At 30.9% G+C, this 18,958-nt stretch overlaps 3 protein-coding genes across 3 annotated transcripts in view; 1 reads left to right on the plus strand and 2 right to left on the minus strand.

Annotated features, from left to right (window-relative positions):
• The window catches only part of crp (cropped), a 53,662-nt gene extending 40,113 nt beyond the window's left edge, over positions 1-13,549 (minus strand). The window contains exon 1 of the mRNA XM_065502398.1: positions 12,591-13,549. Coding sequence (XP_065358470.1) covers positions 12,591-12,679 — 89 coding nt within the window. The 5' untranslated portion in view covers positions 12,680-13,549. The remainder of the gene's footprint in view (positions 1-12,590) is intronic.
• A 949-nt stretch (positions 13,550-14,498) lies between these two features.
• On the minus strand, positions 14,499-15,633 carry LOC135950325 (WD repeat domain-containing protein 83). Its single transcript, XM_065499865.1, has 3 exons — positions 15,507-15,633; positions 14,719-15,441; positions 14,499-14,657 (listed from the first exon to the last, which is right to left on the minus strand). The coding sequence occupies exons 1-3, from the start codon at positions 15,580-15,582 to the stop codon at positions 14,530-14,532; spliced, it is 927 nt and encodes a 308-aa protein (XP_065355937.1). The 5' UTR covers positions 15,583-15,633; the 3' UTR covers positions 14,499-14,529.
• A 237-nt stretch (positions 15,634-15,870) lies between these two features.
• Positions 15,871-18,505, plus strand: fws (four way stop). Its single transcript, XM_065499317.1, has 3 exons — positions 15,871-15,989; positions 16,073-16,682; positions 16,743-18,505. Coding segments are annotated over exons 1-3 (2,277 nt in total). The 5' UTR covers positions 15,871-15,987; the 3' UTR covers positions 18,408-18,505.
• The last annotated feature ends 453 nt before the right edge of the window (positions 18,506-18,958 follow it).

Below are 18,958 nucleotides of genomic sequence, written 5' to 3' on the forward strand. Positions count from 1 at the left end.
CCTCCAATTCTTGGTCTTCAAACATATTTTGCTGGACTGGGCGATCTTTGTCTTACATGTAAAAATCACCACTTCTAAACCGCACAAACCATCTATCTTACGTTGAAACCGATGGAATACATTCACCATAAGCTTTGGCGAGCAATCGTTGTGCTTCTTTCCAAAAAAAAAAAAAAGTCAAGCAAAACTGTCCTACTTTGACACTCTCCCTCTAACTGTTAGAGTTGCCATGCTTTTCTTATATTTGACGAACACCGTATTGTTAACATTTCTTGGTGAATGTCAAGGAAGAAGAGGAAATAACTTCATATATATAACTTCATTACTTTTCATTGATTCATTCAGATCCATTCAAACCCTTAAGCTTGTGTTTCTACACTTAATCGTACAGTCCCGATTTGGCAATCAAAGATTTTCAAATTATATACCTATTTCGCCAAACTTCTTTTTAATTTTCTAAAAATATTATCCTTATATACGTATATTGTACATAGAATATTCCACAAAGAAAAATGTTAAACTTATACATCCATACCTATGAATGCATGCAAAATAACTATGTACATGCAATTTACACCGGGCAAACGTCAGACTCTAAATGGGTCAAGAAACCCCGGGAAAAATCAATGTTGATGACGTCAACTATGACCTAATAATCTAGATATTCATTAAACAAAAAAAGGATACAAACCTATAGAATTTTTAAACATTTTCCACTCAATATACACTGAGATCTATTTTTTTTTTGTACATATTATATCATCCTTAATGCCAAACGACATCACACCATTGAAAAATTACAAAAACAAAAAATAACCCAACAAATTGTCTTTTGCAACCTTCACCTACTGGTTGAGTGTGTTACAAACATATGTGAGCGAGCTCTCTATAACATCATCACACACATTACATGTCATTGTACATTGTTTATGTCACAGTTGCAAATAGTAAGGCAACCGATAATGCTATCGATGACAATAATATGAAAGCAAATCTTGTAGTAAATATTAATAAATTGTTATAAAGTCATCGAATTTATGATAGTGCGAGAGATGATTTGCTCGGTTCAGAAGACAAAAGTGGCCAGGCCAGCCAAAAAAGAATGAAGACCATAAATTGGAGGCATTACTCCATGAGGATTGTTATCAAACACAACAAGAGCTTGCAAAATCATTAAAAGCTACTCAAACAGCAAATTTCAAAACGTTTGCAAGCATCAGGACTAATCCAAAAGGGCGGACATTGGGTACCGTACGAATTGAAGCCGAGAGACCTTGATATACGATTTTGCATGTCCAATAAAAAGCTTGAATGCTATAAAAGAAAATCATTTTTTCACCGAATCATTACTTGCGATAAAAAATGGATTCATTAGAATAATCCGAAGCGTGGGATAAAATAAAAGCTAAAAAACTGAAAAAAGGAGCACATAGCAAAAAACCATCAAACACGCATCACAAAAATGGCTGATGCTTTGTCTACGCATCATAAGTTGATTTGCATCAGCCTCGCACACTAATCACAGATGCGTATCAAATGCAGCGCAGTGATGTATTTAGAAATAAACCACGGGCCTAAATTTCATTATTAATATTTAAAAAAAAAAACAGTTTTGCTCATTTACTCAGTGTAGGGTATTATATGGTCGGGTTTGACCGACTTACTTGTTTTCTATTGTGACGTATTAATTGAATATTTAAACAAGCTTCCATTATATTGTAATTTCTTCTGCATTTCTTCATTTTAAAACCTACTGTACCAGTTGTATACCGATTGATTTTTTAATACAATAGTTTTGCATTCATATATTACAATATTTGTATACCCTTCAGCTTCGTGAGAAGGGTATATATAAGTTTGTCATTCCGTTTGTAATTTCTACATTTTTCATTTCCGACCCTATAAAGTATATATATTCTGGATCCTTATAGATAGCGGAGTCGATTAAGCCATGTCCGTCTGTCTGTCTGTCTGTCTGTCTGTCTGTCTGTCTGTCCGTCTGTCTGTCTGTCTGTTGAAATCAATTTTTTGAAGGCCCCAGATATCTCCGGGATCCAAATCTTCAACAATTCTGTCAGACATACTTTCGAGAATTTTGCTATTTAAAATCAGCAAAATCCGTCCATAAATAACGGAGATATGAGCAAAAATCCGAGACAACCTCTGAAAATTTCATCAAAAAACACAATGTATTGCATGCTTTGACAAAAAAACAACAAAACGTATGCTTGGATGTGCAAGCTTTGTGTATTTTGTTTTTTTTTTGTGTTTTGTTTCTTTTGGCGTTGTTGTTGTTTTTTATACAACTAAAGTTTAGTTTGGTTGTGTGTTGGTTTTTTTGACAAAAAAACAACAAATCGTATGTTTGAATGTGCATGCTTTGCGTATTTTGTTTTTTTTGTGTTTTGTTTCTTTTGGCGTTGTTGTTGTTTTTTATACAACTAAACTTTTGTTTGGTTGTGTGTTTGTTTTTTTCACAAAAAATCAACAAATCGTATGTTTGAATGTGCATGCTTTGCGTATTTTGTTTCTTTTGGCGTTGTTGTTGTTTTTTATACAATTAAACGTATGTTTGGATGTGTGTTGGTTTCATTGCCTTGCGTATTTTGTTTTTGTTTTTTCTTTTGGTGTTTTGTTTCGTTTGGCGTTGTTGTTGTTTTTTGTGTTCTTGATAAATTTAGGATGCTGTACGCTGAAAGTGGGCAATGTACATACATATATACTAATTATAAAAAATAATAATGCATCCACAACAAAGGTGAAGGGTATATAAGATTCGGCATAGCCGAATATAGCACTCTTACTTGTTAATAATATGTGGTTTAATACTTACAATATTGTAATTTAAATAGAAAAAGAAGAGTTATATTCGGCTGTGCCGAATCTTATATACCCTTCACCAAATTTTACTTCAAAATACAAATTTTAAATATTTTTAGGTAAACAAAATTTTTTTACGAATTGTTATTTTAAAATTTTTTTTTTTTAAATTTAAAAAAAAAAATTTTTAATTTTTTTTTTTTGGTGAAAAAAAATTCGGGTTAAAAAAATATTTCTTCCTATTTTGACCCATTGTAGGTCCAACTTTGAAATATCTATCATTAGATATCCATATTGTCTATATTAATGGCTTAGTAATCCAGATATAGGTAAAAAAAAATAGGTCAAAAATCGAGGTTGTCATATCTCAGCCATTTGTGGACCGATTTTGCTGATTTTAAATAGGAAACTTCTCGAAAGCATGTCTGACAGAAATATTGAAGATTTGGATCCCGAAGATATCTGGGGTCTTCAGAAAGTTGATTTCAACAGACAGACGGACGGACAGACAGACGGACATGGCATAATCGACACCGCTATCTATAAGGATCCAGAATATATATACTTTATAGGGTCGGAAAATTATATTGTGAAAATTAAACAGAATGACAAACTTATATATAGCCTTCTCACGAAGGTGAAGGTTATAACAAGATTTTCATTTTAATTTGTCTTTAGTTAATAAAAATAATCATAAATAAGTTTATAAAAACAATTAAGAAAAATATTACAACAGTTTTTCTATCCTCAGGCAGAAATAAATAAGTGTTATATTAAAATTATTTAAATAACGAACATAAATTCCACTTTCCATCCCTGACTGGGATATTAATGTATGCTGAATGCCAATGTTAAAAAGAAGAATAATAAAACAATAAAATATCTTTGATATTAAAATAGTTTAATAAATAGCTAATATACTGTTAAAGTCAACTATTTAGAAACAAACTGATTATGGACCTGATGCAGAAACTCGAAAGGAAAACAATTATTTAAAAAATGTAAATACAATAGCAACCCAATTTTGTTATTAAAAATATTGATAAATGTTTAATTTGTATTGCATTTTTTTACATCTTTTGTTAGTTTTACAGCAGCTGAATAAAATGTTTTGATTTTGTTGTTTTTTTTAATTTGTTTCACATTGTTCTTTTAACTAACATCAGCAAAAAAACATATGATTAGAGAGGGCGCCAATTTAAACCCCTCTTACAGCCCTTCTTATAACAACTGTTTCAATACCACATCACACAATGACAGCTTGTATGGATTTATATTTATTGCAGTGTGGTGGGCAAGTATTTTTATTTTTTTGTATTTTGCATGAGATAACTGTAAATATGAAGGTGGGGGGAGGACTGTGTCTGTACTAAACGACAAAAGGGAGAGCAGAAATCGTATGTAACGGCTTCGTAAATGTATTTCATTGGGGAGTGAGAGGGTGTTTCTCATCATATGCGCTATAAGTTGGCGCCATGTAAAAATAGTATTTAAAATACTCGACAATAACAACAAAATTTTGTGGGTATCAATTATGTAATAGTTTGCGTAATAAATTTCACATGTAGATGTAATGCAAGCAAAAACAATAACTAAGGAAACAAAGAGAGAGATTTATTATATAGGCATGATTTCAGCTGTTGTAATGTTCTTTGAGTCATATTTTATTTAATTTAATTAGTAGGCTTTTAAAAAGAATTGCATTAAAACATATGTTTTTTTTTACATAAAAACAGTTTCTTTTTTAAGTTATTAAAAAAAGTTAAAACATGATGAAACATATTTCCTTCTTTTATTGAAATATAAAATTAGAGTCAAATAAATTATGTTTGCAATCAAATGATTTTAAACCTACCTCAAACTAAAAAATCAGAAAACCCACAATAAAAACAAAATTCAATCAATAACACAAAGAATAAAGCATAGAGGAAAAATCACAAAGAAGACAATAATAAAAAGACCAGTGAATTTAAGAAACTAAAATCAGAAAACTACATAAACAGATTTTACCACAATATAGTAAAAGAATATAATAAACAAAATAAAAAAATGCAAGAAAAGACATCGCCCATATATAGGTGGCTAAATTGGAAATTTCTTATTCCTTCCCTTCCTTCTTTATAGATAATACAATTACAATTTTTTGTAGGCAATACTGTTATACAAAACAATACTGTTATACACAACAATACTGTGAAACAAACAAATTTTCTACATAGAAAACTATTACACACAACATTAACAATTGAAAAAACTGTTATAGAGAAATTATTCAAAAAAAGAACTGTTATAAACACAATTTTTTATAGAATAAACTGTTATATTCAAAAAAAATCTATATAGAAAACTATTATACACAACAGTTTATATAGAAAAAACAGTTATACACAAAATATTCTATAAAAAGGACTGTTATAAACACATTTTTTTTAGAAAAAACTGATGCTCACAAAAATTTTTATCGAAAAAGACTGTTATACACAATTTTTTTTTATAAAAAAAATGTTATACACATTATTCTATAGAAACATGTGTTATACACAACATTGTCTATATAAAATACTGTTATAAACATAATTTTCTATAGAAAGAAATGTTATACACACGGTTCTTATAGAAAAAACTGTTATACACAAAATGTTCTATAGAAAAAACAGTTATACACTTTACTATAGCAACAACTGTTATACGCAATATTGTTCTATAGAAACATTCGTTATACACAACATTGTCTATATAAAATACGTTATAAACCTAATTTTCTATAGAAAGTACTGTTATTTTCTATAGAAAAAACAGTTGTCCAGGAACTTTACTATAGAAACAAATGTTATACACAACATTGTCTATACAAAAATCTGTTATACAAATAATTTTCTATAGAAAATACTGTTATACACAAAATTTTCTAAAGAAAAAACTGTTATACAAAAAATTTTCTATAGAAAAATCTGTTATACATACCATTTTCTATAATATTTGCTCTTATTAACAAGATTGTCTAAAGAAAATAGTATTATACAAAAGATTTACTACAAAAAATACTGGTATATTCAAGATTTTCTATAGAATGTACCGCTACACACGATATTTTTTTAAAACTGTTATACTGGACATTTTCTATAGAAGTTGATGTTATACTGATACAGACAAAAATTTCTAATGAGAAAATACTGTTACAGAAACTATTCTATAGAAAATAGTGTTATACACCAGATTTTCTAAAGAAAATATTTTTTTGACTACAAAAAAATTATTTATAGCAAATACTGTTGTTATACAAAAATTAATCTGCCAATCCTACCTAGCAAGAATTTTGAAAAAGCTATGCCACATTCCTTTTCATAACCTGAAAATTTTAGTACATTTTTGCGCGCCTTTACCACAAATTCTGCATTCAGATATAAAATTTCAATTTATATTCTCATACAAAATAAAAACACATTTTCATACTTAAGCACAAAAAGCTTTTACTCAATGCAAGGTAAATGTAATGGTAGATTTTTCATTGAATGAATTTATATTGTTTGCTTTTTGTAGCTTGCAAACTGATTGTAAACAACAGCATGTTGAAAAAATTTGAAATTAAATGTACAGCCACCAGGCAAACAGCCAGTCAACCAAGTCAACCGGCTAAAAAAAAAAAATAACAAAAATGAAAATGGCAAAAAGAAAAAAAAACCTTTACTAGTCTTTGTCGTCGTCGTCAGTCTGTACGCCAGACAATAAGCTCCACTTTAAGTGCATTACACTGTCGCTGTCATTCAATATTGTTAAATACAACAAACAGACAATGGTGCTGATGACGACTAGGCTGGCTCTCTCTATATCAGTCATGTTCACGCCATACAACAATTGTTTGAAAAATTTACACACATTTGTTATGCTCTTTTAAAAACTTTTGTTCATTCATCGCTGAGAATGCGAAGAAACCACATGTGGCGGACTATCGCAATTTTTTTTCAGAAATTTATTAAGCATTGTTGTTGGTTGTTTTTGTTTGAAGCATAGCAAACACACGCGTTTCAATTACAATTGAACACAATAAAACAAAGTCAAAAATAAATACAAAATTTAAGAGAATTTCGGACTTACAATGTATATTTTTTCATTTCCTTAAAATTTAAATTACATTCATTTAATAAATTGGTTTTATTTGACAAAAATTCTAAATCTAAACTTTCTTCATTTTGTTATTATTTTAAGTGTTTGACATTATGTTTGCTGGGTAGCTCTCTCACCAATACATCTTCATTTTTATTTTTGAACATCACTGCTCTATATGCACACATACAACATTTATGTGTGAATATATATTTTCGCTTCATTCCCGTACGTTTAAAATTTGCCGTCTTTCAAAAACATTTTTGCAAATTCTACACTGTTTGTATCCACAAATTACCAAGATACAAATGGCTGGGTTGCTCTCTTCTCTATGTAAAGAAGAAAAAAAAATAACTAAATGTGGCACATATCTCTATCTGCATTGGAAGAATACGCCAACGTTGGCAGCATGTTTTGTTCTCTTGAATTTAACAACACTATAATAAAGGGGAAACGGAAATACCAATAGTCAAATACAACAACACAACCCAACCGTTTGTATTTCAAAGTTCGCAACCATATTTACGAGTAATGGTTGTTGCCGATTTTCTGCTTCTTCTTCTTGTTTTTGTATTGTATTCTGTTTATTTCTTAAAACGCAATAACACATGGGATTTGAGTGAAACAAGTGGAATCGAATAGTAAAAATCGCAAAAAATGAGAAACTGAGTACGTTATTTTGCAAAACAAAACGAGCGAGCAGCTGTTGTTATTTGTTTTGCTCACATGTACTTGTATATTTTTGTGTGTTGTGTATGTGTGCAGATATTTTATGTATGTTTGTTGTTTTTGTGTTTTGTTTATAAATTGTGGAGCTGGCAATTTTTAGTAGATGTTGTTTTTGTTTTCAAAGAGCACTATTTGGGTTGAACTGTTATTTGCTAAGAGTATGAAAATGCATACAGTGAAGGCCATTATAAAAAGCATAGATGGGGAATGTAAGAAATGGTTATTACAGGTATAAGCATCTTAATCTTTATATATGTAAATCACAGTAGATTTTCTATTTTATTTGATGATATTTGCTGTCACAAAACACCTGTAAGACTAAAAAACGTCAAACTAATTTGTGATAAAACTTGATTTTATACACAATATTTTTTATAGAAAATAATGTTGAAGACAAGAGTTTCTATAGAAAATATTGTTATATGTACATATGATTTTGAATAGAAAATACTGTTATTATTCACAAGATTTTCTATAAAATATATTGCTATAAATAAGAATTTCTATATAATGTACCGTTATGCAAAATATTATCAATAGAAAATTTACTAAACAGGATTTTTTATAGAGCATACTGTTATACATTAATTTTTCTTAATAAAATACAGTTATTCAGTTTTTCTTTTATATGCAAGATTTTCTATAATTATTAGTCATGCGTCATGGTATAGTCTCTGGTGGGAATTGAACCCGCAACCTCCATACTAGAACACTACCAACAACTTGCCTACAGACCAATGCCCCATTATGCTTGGATATTTTAAAAACACATGCATTTTCTATTAAAAATTCCTTATTTTGGAAACTGCAATACATTCAGCAAGGAAAAGTTTGAAACATTTTGAATACAGTTAAACTTAATCACCCCTATAGTGAAAAACATGTGAAATTTATGTTCCCGTGAAATATCCATTTCCCTAGAAGGGAAAATTGCTATCGTGATATTCCCCTAAACTTTTCATTCACAGTAGTTGATTTTGTTCGTAATCAACATGGGCAATTTTTTCACGTGAACAAAGTTTATATGAACGAAAAATGGGAAAAGGGAACATTTCATGTGAAATATTGAATCGCGATAGGGGTGAATATGATTAAAATTATATCACGCTCTATGAATGTTAACTTTTTCCAAAGACAATATGGAAAAAATAAGGTAAAACAATGAGGTCATAACTGAAACAAAGGGAAATCGCCGGATACAAAAAGTCCATGTTGCGATTTTTATTTACATGTATATTCGTATTCTACATATTATTATTTTTCATTTATATTAACTAATTAATAATAACCATAACCATAGCTACAAACAAACCAGCTGAACAAATCAGCTGTTTATCATTTCCTTCAAATTTCACAAATATTCTCAGTAACAGAACTAATCATCATATGGTAAAATGAAATTTAGCTGATAACAAAAACAATTTTTTTTTTAAATAAAGAAAAAATAACACACAAAGAAGAAAAAAGAATTTCAATTTCAATAGCGTATGGGTATATGTAGTAAATAAAATTATACACTAATGAATATGAAATAAAATAGCTTAATTTGCTACGCAAAGGTCACTTGCGTCAACCGGTCTCTAGTTTACTCAGTACACAAATATACAAACAAAACGAACAAATTGTGTGTGTTTGACAGACGGACAATAATATAATTTAAATAAATACAACCAAGTAGAATGGAACTTTAACGTAAGGAAAAAAACATATGGTTTTATTTTGCTTGCTGATGAAATGCAAAAACCATATGTAGTTATTTATATTTTGTTTACAGGCAAACTGTTTAGTATATAATATGCAAATTGAAAAAAAAAACTTTTAAATTCATTTATGTCAAAAGTAGTAAATAAATATTTAATTAAGGTGAAATTAAAGAAAAACTTTTGCTTAAATTAATTTTAGTTTGTTTCAAGTAAGAAATAAAGTTTATAAAATTTCAAAATTCTCAACGACAAGTTAAAGATTCTTTGTTTTTTTTTAAAGAACTTTCACTTTCATTGAGAGTTATGCTAGAAGAAGCAAAGCTATTTCTACATACCCTACACAAATCCTGTGTGCTAATTCTCATTTACCTATGAAGGCCCCAATTCAGCAGTGACCGGTTATCACTCCTACTAGAATTCTGAGACCAAGGCAAATGTTTGTCCAAAAGGCCTTGAACATTTGACAATCCTTCATACAATTCCAGGATTGGTTGGTGGAGTCAAATAATCTTTCAAATATTAGCCAGTAGTAGTGACAAATCGGGGGTACCTAGTACCATAGTCTAGATCGGAACCATGTCTGACCAGTTACAGTACCCTGGTACCCAACACAATATAATTGAGTAGAGTACCAATAACTCTTCTAGAGCTCTTCTGCAGCCTTCCACTAAGCTACAATGCATTAAATGACATTTAAAAGCCTGAAGTGCCCCTACAGACCCCTCTGCAACGTTTGCTTTTATACTCTGTGGCTTTCCAGATCGTGAAGACTCAGCACTCGTCAGAGAGTCTATATGACTATTTAATATCGTTGTCGACCACATAAATCCCGGCCCCTGTACCAGAGTCCATTATGAATTCATCAGGGAAAAATGCACCCCTTTCGAACAGGAAAGTTTATTTCCATAATCATAGAGAGTGACTCCAGCTGTCCTGTCTTTGAATATAACCTATGACTTTAGGGTCTTTGGATAGCTTTTTGGTAAGCTTTTTGACCTATTAAATGTCCTAACCAAAAGTTTAAGGTCCTAGGACTTTTATTTATTTCCTCACTATACCTAATAAAACTTATTTATAATTTTATATTTAATTTAATTCAGGATGAAATTAACGTTATCATTAAAATACATTTACAAAAATACCGTTACCGCTAAGACAAAATCCAATTAGCGTACCGTTTTCTTTTTACCGATTCGTTATTAATTCAAGCGACTAATGTTGGATCCATAAACAGGTGCCCATTTCAAGCGAATTATCTATCAGTCATTTCCTCGGAAATTCTGGATATAAAATGAATCTACCCATCCAACAGGATCTTTCTAAACCTAGAGATACATTTTCACTAAAAAATACTTAGAATATGTTTATGAAATATCTAAGCCTTGCATAAAGTGTACCTATCTTTTATTATTTTTTATACTTATACTTAATCACTAGCTGGATATCTATCTAACCATATTTTAGTTTATTTTATATGACCAACTATTTTCGCTTAGCAAATAACAATATAGGTATAAATGTAAAAAAATTATTTAATTTAACTACAAAAGAAGTGAATGACGAAAATAATACTAGAAAAAACACATGATTATGATATGAATACTAGAGTAGTTATAATGCAGTAGGGATGCCAAACGGGACTGGGTTTTATAAATCCCGGGATTCGGGATTTTAGAAATGTAAATCCCGGGATCCCGGGATTTTTCGGGACCTCGGGATTTTTCGGGATCCCGGGATTTTTCGGGATTTCGGGATTTTTCGGGACTTCGGGATTTTACTTAAACGTCAAAAACATCAAATTCAACAATAAAAACAATTAATTTCATTAATATATTTAAGTAAAAATATAACAAATCAAAAACTAATGCATTAAATTAAAATAAATGGTCCATGATTTCCGCTAGCTCCATACAATTGTCCCCCGGAGTACTGTTTGAGCAGTCATAAATATCTTGATTATGCGGCAATCCTTATAAAATTTTCCACAAAATAAGTTGTAAGTACTCTGAAATTATACTGTAGAATACTGCGGTAATCGGGCTGCATTTGCCCCTAGTCCCCTTCAGAAAATAACTTGAACATAAATTTCGTAAAAGTGTAAATTGTGTAAAAGCCTGTCAATGCAAGGGAGACGTGCTGCTCCCTGATTCAAATGAAAAAATCTGGCTGCGTTTGGATTTGAAGAGAGATTAGTATTATAAATATGCTGAAATTTAACTTTCTAAGTATTTTGGGTGCTTCAAAAATCTTCCTAAAATATCAAAAATCTCATAATATTTCGGGATTTGTTAATCCCGAAAAATCCCGGGATTCTTTTTCACAAATCCCGGGATTCGGGAAATCCCGATCCCGAAAAATCCCGGGATTTTCGGGATCGGGATTTCGGGATTGACATCCCTATAATGCAGTAATTTATAGTAGAAAATATAAGAAAAAAATAGCTGATTGGTTGCCAAACCGACTAACTGACGACTGGTTTTGCTGTTAGATATTTGCCGGTACAGCTGTTTCAATAGCTAAATATTAAACCAAAAAAAAAAAAACAATAACACACACAATAACAATAGCAACAACTACATACAATAACAATAAACGAAATCATACGGTTTCATTGAAAAGCAAAAAAAAAAAGAGAAAATGAGAAATAAAAAGTGATAAGAAAAAAGCAGCTGATTTTTTCAACAAACATAGAGACATAACAGAAATACAAAATTAATTGTTTTAAAGCAAAAATATCTAAAAAATAATAAAACACTTTATAATTTAATATATAAAAGAAAAGAAAATAAAACGAATGTATTCATTTCTTGGTCTAACAGTGTAAGGGTGTTTTTTTTTGACGATTTCAATAGGAATGTTAAGGAAATGAAACAAAAACGACAAAAACAAAATGTGTTCGCCGTCAATATTTTTGCGCCATACTTTTTTTCCACCTCGCTATACTATCCACTATTTACAATAATAAAAAAAAAAACGTAGCCCATATGTTTTAGAAGTGAACAAACAGATTTTTATGAAAACGTATGACAAATAATACAAATGTGATTGTAATCATAGGGAAAACATATGGATTTGTAAAACAACAAAAATAAAAGAAATAAACAATAATATCAACAACAAACATCTGTACACATGTAGGCAAATAAACAGATTTCATTTTATAGTTTATTTTCTACTTACATACAAGTAAAAATCAATAAATTGCGTATTATATTCAAACTATTTTGTACTTACTGTAACTCTTCTTCCAATTCTTCGGTACTTTGATATTCAACATTTTCCAAAATCACTTCCTCCGTTTTAATAGGAACGTTTGAAGACATTTTATTAAAATTGTTTTTTTGTTTTTGTTTAAAATTATATTTCTTTGCTTTTTAGTTTAATTCTTTTTCTTGGAATCTAATTTTTCAAACGTTTTTAATGAAAAAACCACGTGTTTTTATATATTTCTTGTTATAATTTGCTTTATGCACACTCATTTGTTTAAAAATAACATTTAGGCCAATACTTTTCTGTATGTATTCATGCCTATTGATTTTTTAATTCTTTTTTTTAATAAAGTTGTATTATAGATTTTGTAATATTTTTTGTTTTGATTTTTCACTTTTTCATATGAATTCTATTATTTTTTTCATTAAGCGAAAACAGAACGTCAAACGAAATCCAAAATGACGTTTTTTCCGTTTTCTTTTTATAGTTTACTCACACACTAATACACTATTCGAAAAAGTGACGCTCACTTATACACTCTCACTTGTTTACGTATGTTACTCGCTCTATGTTTTGGTTTCTTCTTCCAAAATTGAGCTGCTGTTTCTCGTTTAATATTTTTTTCTTATTTTATTTAACAGCTGGTTATTCGCCTTGTGTATATGTAAGTTTTTTTTCTTCTCTACTCTTTCTTTTGTGATTTAATATGTATATAATAGATATTTTTTCAGCTGTTTTTTTTTTTCTTACACAATTTAGCGGCAATTTTTGTTGTAATTATTATTTTGCTGTTTTTATTGAACTGTGTTTTTGTTGTAATTTTAATGTTTTCTTTCTGATTCAATGATTATTCCCATTTATTTGTATTTTTATATACATATGTGTGTATATTTTCAACTTTTTTTAATGATTATTTTATCTTTAGCAAATATTAATTTTGCTTTTTATCCGCATCCACAACCGCGTCAAACGAAACTCAAGAACGTAATGAAATTGAAATTTCTCTTTGTATGTTTTTTCGTCGTGTTTCTCTCCCTCCCATCGTTCCAAACGGTAAATTTCTTTCTGTTAACAACAGTGATGGTTGAATCAATGTTGACCACGTTTTTTTAACATAGCCCGTCAAAATGTTATGAAAAATCACTGGAAAATAAACATTCCTGCAAAATGTACAGAGATCAAGGAGGATGGCTACCAATTCGAAAAGGTTAAAAGCTCCCGGTAACGCCAACTTGGATTATTTCTGTACCGATATTTTAATGATAACGGAAATTATTAATAAAACTTACAGAAATTAAAAATTTGTTTGCAAAGGTGATATTTTATTATATTTGTAATTTTTTAATTTAAATTTATAGAATAACCGTAACTCTATTTAGTGGTAACGGTAATTGTCATATGTAAGTGGTTGAACTTCGAAGTTTATCTATGTTTGTCTTGACCAATTGGTATAAAAATTAGTGAGAAAATTGCATTTTCTAATATGAATGATAAATTATAATCCAATAAAATATTTTTTTTATTTTTCTTATTTGTACAATGTTTGATTAGAAAAGTTTTTCGATTTTCCTTGTTGTAATACTGTGGTATGCAACTGTCCATTTTTTAGTATAGAAACGTCCACTTTGTTTGTCAAAATTGTGCGAAACTTATTTTAATTATTAGTTTATTTAATTTTAACCTATAAACGTAATTTTTTTATGGAAATTTTGAATAATTTTGAAATTTCTTTTCATCTCGACTACTGATATCAAAATTGTTGTTCCATTGCATTTGAGAGAGCCTTTTTAGAGAAAATAGAGACTTTAAATCAAATAAGATTGTTAAAACAATAAAAACAAAAAAAATGTGCCAAAAAAGGACTTAAAAGTCGTATTTTCTGTTTAAGGAACACCTTTTTTATTTATGTATATTCTACAATAACGTAAAAAATACTAGACATTAATAAAATTGTATTTGTTAATTATAATATATCCATTATTTCGTCCTCTACTTCTGTTGAATACACATATACATCTCGCCTTCGGGCGAATAAAATTTCATTCAATTTAGGATGCGTAGCTAAAGAATGAACTACACCACCAGTTTTACCTAGAAAATTAAACCGTTTAATCAAATTTATCAAATAAAAACTTGCCTTCTTAACACTTACTAATTTCAACATTTTGTAATATTTTGCCCTCCAACAAATCCCAAACGATAGCATCGCCATTGCTGCTGCCCGATAAAATGTGAGCATCATTAGACATAATGCCGCATTCAATGTGATAATCATCCGATTCGCTTCCTTTATATTCAGACAATAGACCGCCGGAATCACAATCGAGTAAACGCACTACACTATCCTGACAAGCAGCCAACAGACATTGTTCGTCTCGTGTCATGGTCAGATAGGTGATGGGCACTCCCACCTTATCACAAGTTAATTCTCCCACACGTATATCATAATATCTTACACAACCATCCAGTGAAGCGGTGATAATTTTATTTTCGTTACACAGCACAGATGTTATACAATCTTTGGCTTCTCTCATCATTTGTACAGGCTCCAAACGTCTTGTGCGTATATCCCAACAAAATACGGCATTATCACGACCACCCGATATCGCTATTGAGGAGTCTTCATTAAAGCACACACATTTAACACCACCAGCATGTCCACGCAAACGTCTTACCGGCGCTCCCGTGCTAACATCCCAATATATGATACTCTTGTCCAAGCTGGCAGTAACAATGTTACTGCTTTCACAACTGCCAGCTGCATCTGTGACCTCATCGGCATGACCGCCATACGTTTTCAAAAGAAGACCAGTCTTGTGATTCCATAATTTGAGTTTTTTATCTGAGCCGCAGGTTAAACAATATGTGCCATCGACTGGAAAAGATTTCAGTTATGTTAAATATTTGTTTAATTTGGTAACAAAGCTTCCTAAAACTTACCATTGTAGCGCACTGCTCTTACGGCTCCCTGTTTACAATCAATTACCCGTAGACATCTAAATTCCTGGAATGTCATATTACTTTTAGACTAATTTTATTATAATTATGATTTTTAGTGGAAAATATTTTTTGTTTATTTACCTAAAGTTTGTGTTATCAATTTCAAGTGGATGTATAAGGAAAACCAAAACAAATCCCAGCTGTTTGTTTTTTATTTGTTGTAGTGGCAACACCGCGGCTGACATCAGCGGCTGACGTCAGCCAAACCATTTTTTTTATATGAAGTTTTTACGATTTGAAATTGGGGGGTCTATCAGCCAAAAAATCCCATAAGAATTACACAGGCATCAGCAAGTGAGCGGCTGATGTCAGCCAAATTGGCTGATGTCAGCCGGAACATGCTACCAATCTGGTAACATTTTATTATTTCTATTCTATCAAAATATAAATCGTCAACAAAAATAGAAAATTTGTGAAAAAAATGTAAGCTTTATTATGTATTTTTTAAATTCAATTTAATATTTTCAAATTGTTTAGTGATATTTAACCAATTCTCAATATTTTAGGGTGCATGAAACCGATTTGTCAAATGATGCGGAAAAACAGGATATCGACGATGAAGAGGACATCACCGCTTCATTAGCTGCTATGAATCTGACCATCGGAGACCAAATCCAGGAGTTAAGCAAACGCCTAAATAACATTAATGAGGAATTGCAACAGCAAGTGCGTGATAAACATGGAGCCCTGCTGCAACAGGCAACGCATGCCGGACGTTTTGATGTTGCTCTAAACTCTTTGGCCGATGATGTGCAACGTATACGTAATTCCAGTTATCGTCTTAAGCATCAAGTTGACCATCAGTATCAATTAATTGAGAATCAATCAAAAGTTTTATCTCGTTTGCATGAACTGTCGCATCTCTTAAGATCCTCAAAAACATTAATAACTTTAACCTCAAAGTTGAGAAACACTAAAGATGTCCTCAAGCAGGCCGAGTTGCATTATGAATTGAATGAACTGATTGAAGATCCGGATTTAAAGAAAATCGAATTTGTACAGTCGGCCAGAACGTATGTAATAAATTCCAGACAAAAAATACGCAATTTAACGCAAATGCAGTTGGTAACAGGATTGCAGGAAAGGAATGAGCAACAGATTTGTAATGCCTTAAAAGTGAGTAATATACATATTTTACAACAAAACTCCCTAGATATTTTAATTTGTCTTTTTTAGATCTTTATAAATTTCAATACTTTAGAAAACTCATTAGATAATCTAGTGAAAACCTTTATTTCGGACTTGGATCAATCGCTTAAGGAGTGTTTTGCAGGCAATGATATCTCCATATTGAATAAAAATGATGCCAACAAAACAATAACTTCATCTCCAAAACCAGCCGCTGGTCATAGAGGTCCGGGAAAAACTCCACAATTAACAACTACGCAAAACTTTAGAGCTAAATTCTGGAAGTCGTTGCACTGGCTGCTCTATGATGAACTTTATGAATGTTGCACTCAAATACAATTGCTGAAAAAAGCTTTGGAAGAAGTCCAACAGTTTGGCACATCGGCTTCTAATGCCGAACAAACCATAAGTCAAAGATTTTGGCAAGCTGTTCAAGATCTTTTAAGGAAATCCTTTAAAGAATGTCCAGCTCATATTACACAGACATTGCAAGAAGGTTTATCAAAACTACTTAGTTCCGTAAGGGGGCTGGAGCAAAAGGTAAATAATGCATTCTTATTTGATGACGACTTGTTTACTCCTTTGGAAGTTGGCTATGTTAGTAAATGTGGTGCCAATATGAAAGCCTGTATGGCTGGTGTGGATTTGCCCAATAATGAAACCGTTGACAATTTCATAAGAGTTGCTTCTTCAGAGCTAAGTGCGGCTTTAGTAGATACTCGTCTTAGTAATGCTATAGCGGCTGTATTTATATCATGCAGCAAAGAGTTTTGCACAAAACTTGAGTCTCAAATAAAACTGGGCCCGGATTCGGTGCAAGTGGTTGATTTGCCCAATACACAGCAAATTCAAAACACTTTATTGGCCAATATACTGTTTTATTTTAAAGATTCTACCAAACGCATGTTACAAGATTTGGGACAACAGTTTGCTAAATCCCAATCAACGGCCCATGAGGACATAGCTAAATCATTGGAACAAGCTGATCTATTAATAAGCACCATATTGCAACAGATAATGGATTCCATTGTGTCCACCATTAATATAATCATATTGAGTATACATCGTGAGCCAGGCTTAAATTCAGAAAAAATTTCCACGGCCGGACCCTCGATGTATATGAAAGAATTGCAAGAGTTTATAAATAGATCCTGGACAAATCACATTTTACCTTACGATGACAAGGGCATAACGATGAAATGTGGCCAAGAGGTGGCCAAAAGATGTATAGACTTTTTTATACACAATATCAGTATCCTGAGACCTCTAAGTCAAGCGGGCAGGCAAAGATTAAAAAACGATTGTTTGCACATGGAAAACACCCTTAAGCCATTGTGTGCCAATCTTTATCAGTTGGGCAATTCGGCACGTTTATTGCGTGCCATGTCATTCCTTATTATTCAGAATCCATCGCAATTGATTAAGCAAACACTGGGCTCAGATTCTTTAGTACCTTCATACATAATACTACTGTTATTATTTGCTCATGCTGGTTCGGAGCTACAATCACCGCACACCACTGTCAATTGGTCCAATGAACGTTTGATTGAATGGCTGGAAGGTCATACAAATGAGCGCGAAAAGTTGGAATTGATATCGGGAGCTCTGCAGCGTTACAGAGATGGTGTGAGACGCCGTAAGAGTGAACAGTACGATGAAGTGTATCCACTGATGGTAGAGTATTTTGAAAAAGCTTCAAAAATAGAAACTTGAAAAGTTAATAAGATGTAATATGTATTTATTTGAATTCCATAACAAAAATAATGTATTAAATAAAAATAAAATAACCATAGTCTAGTTTGAATAGAGGAGAGCTGTGTCGAATCTGATATATCATTAATTTGTAATAAAACAATTAAGAGGTACATATATATTCGGCCATGCCGAATATTTACCTTCACCAAATTATACTTTAAATTTTTAAAAAAATTAATTTAAAAAAAAATTTAATTTTTTAGCGAAAATTTTGATCTAATTTTTTTTTAATTTTAGAAAAATAATTATAACAAAAAATTTTTATTTTTTGAATAAAATTTAGGGGTAAAAAATAATTTTCACGATTGACCCATTTTATGATCGACTTACTTTGACCTTATATACGCCATTGCAAAGGTCTTTGAAATATCTATTATGGGATATTAATGATTTAGTAATCCAGATATAGGTAAAAAATCGAGGTCATTATATCTCAGCCATTTGTGGGCCGATTATCTTGATTTTAAAAAGTAACCGAGCCGGGAGATATATTGATATATGAATCATGT

This window comes from Calliphora vicina, chromosome 2, assembly GCF_958450345.1.
Source record: "Calliphora vicina chromosome 2, idCalVici1.1, whole genome shotgun sequence".
Lineage (NCBI taxonomy): Eukaryota > Metazoa > Arthropoda > Insecta > Diptera > Calliphoridae > Calliphora > Calliphora vicina.

Coding starts and splice junctions, on each gene's coding strand:
- LOC135950325 (XM_065499865.1), bottom strand. CDS start 15,582: ATGACATTCCAGGAATTTAGATGTCTACGGGTAATTGATTGTAAACAG. Junction 15,442..15,506: donor AAGAGCAGTGCGCTACAATG/GTAAGTTTTAGG, acceptor AATCTTTTCCAG/TCGATGGCACATATTGTTTA. Junction 14,658..14,718: donor ATTACAAAATGTTGAAATTA/GTAAGTGTTAAG, acceptor TTAATTTTCTAG/GTAAAACTGGTGGTGTAGTT.
- fws (XM_065499317.1), top strand. Junction 16,683..16,742: donor AGATTTGTAATGCCTTAAAA/GTGAGTAATATA, acceptor TGTCTTTTTTAG/ATCTTTATAAATTTCAATAC.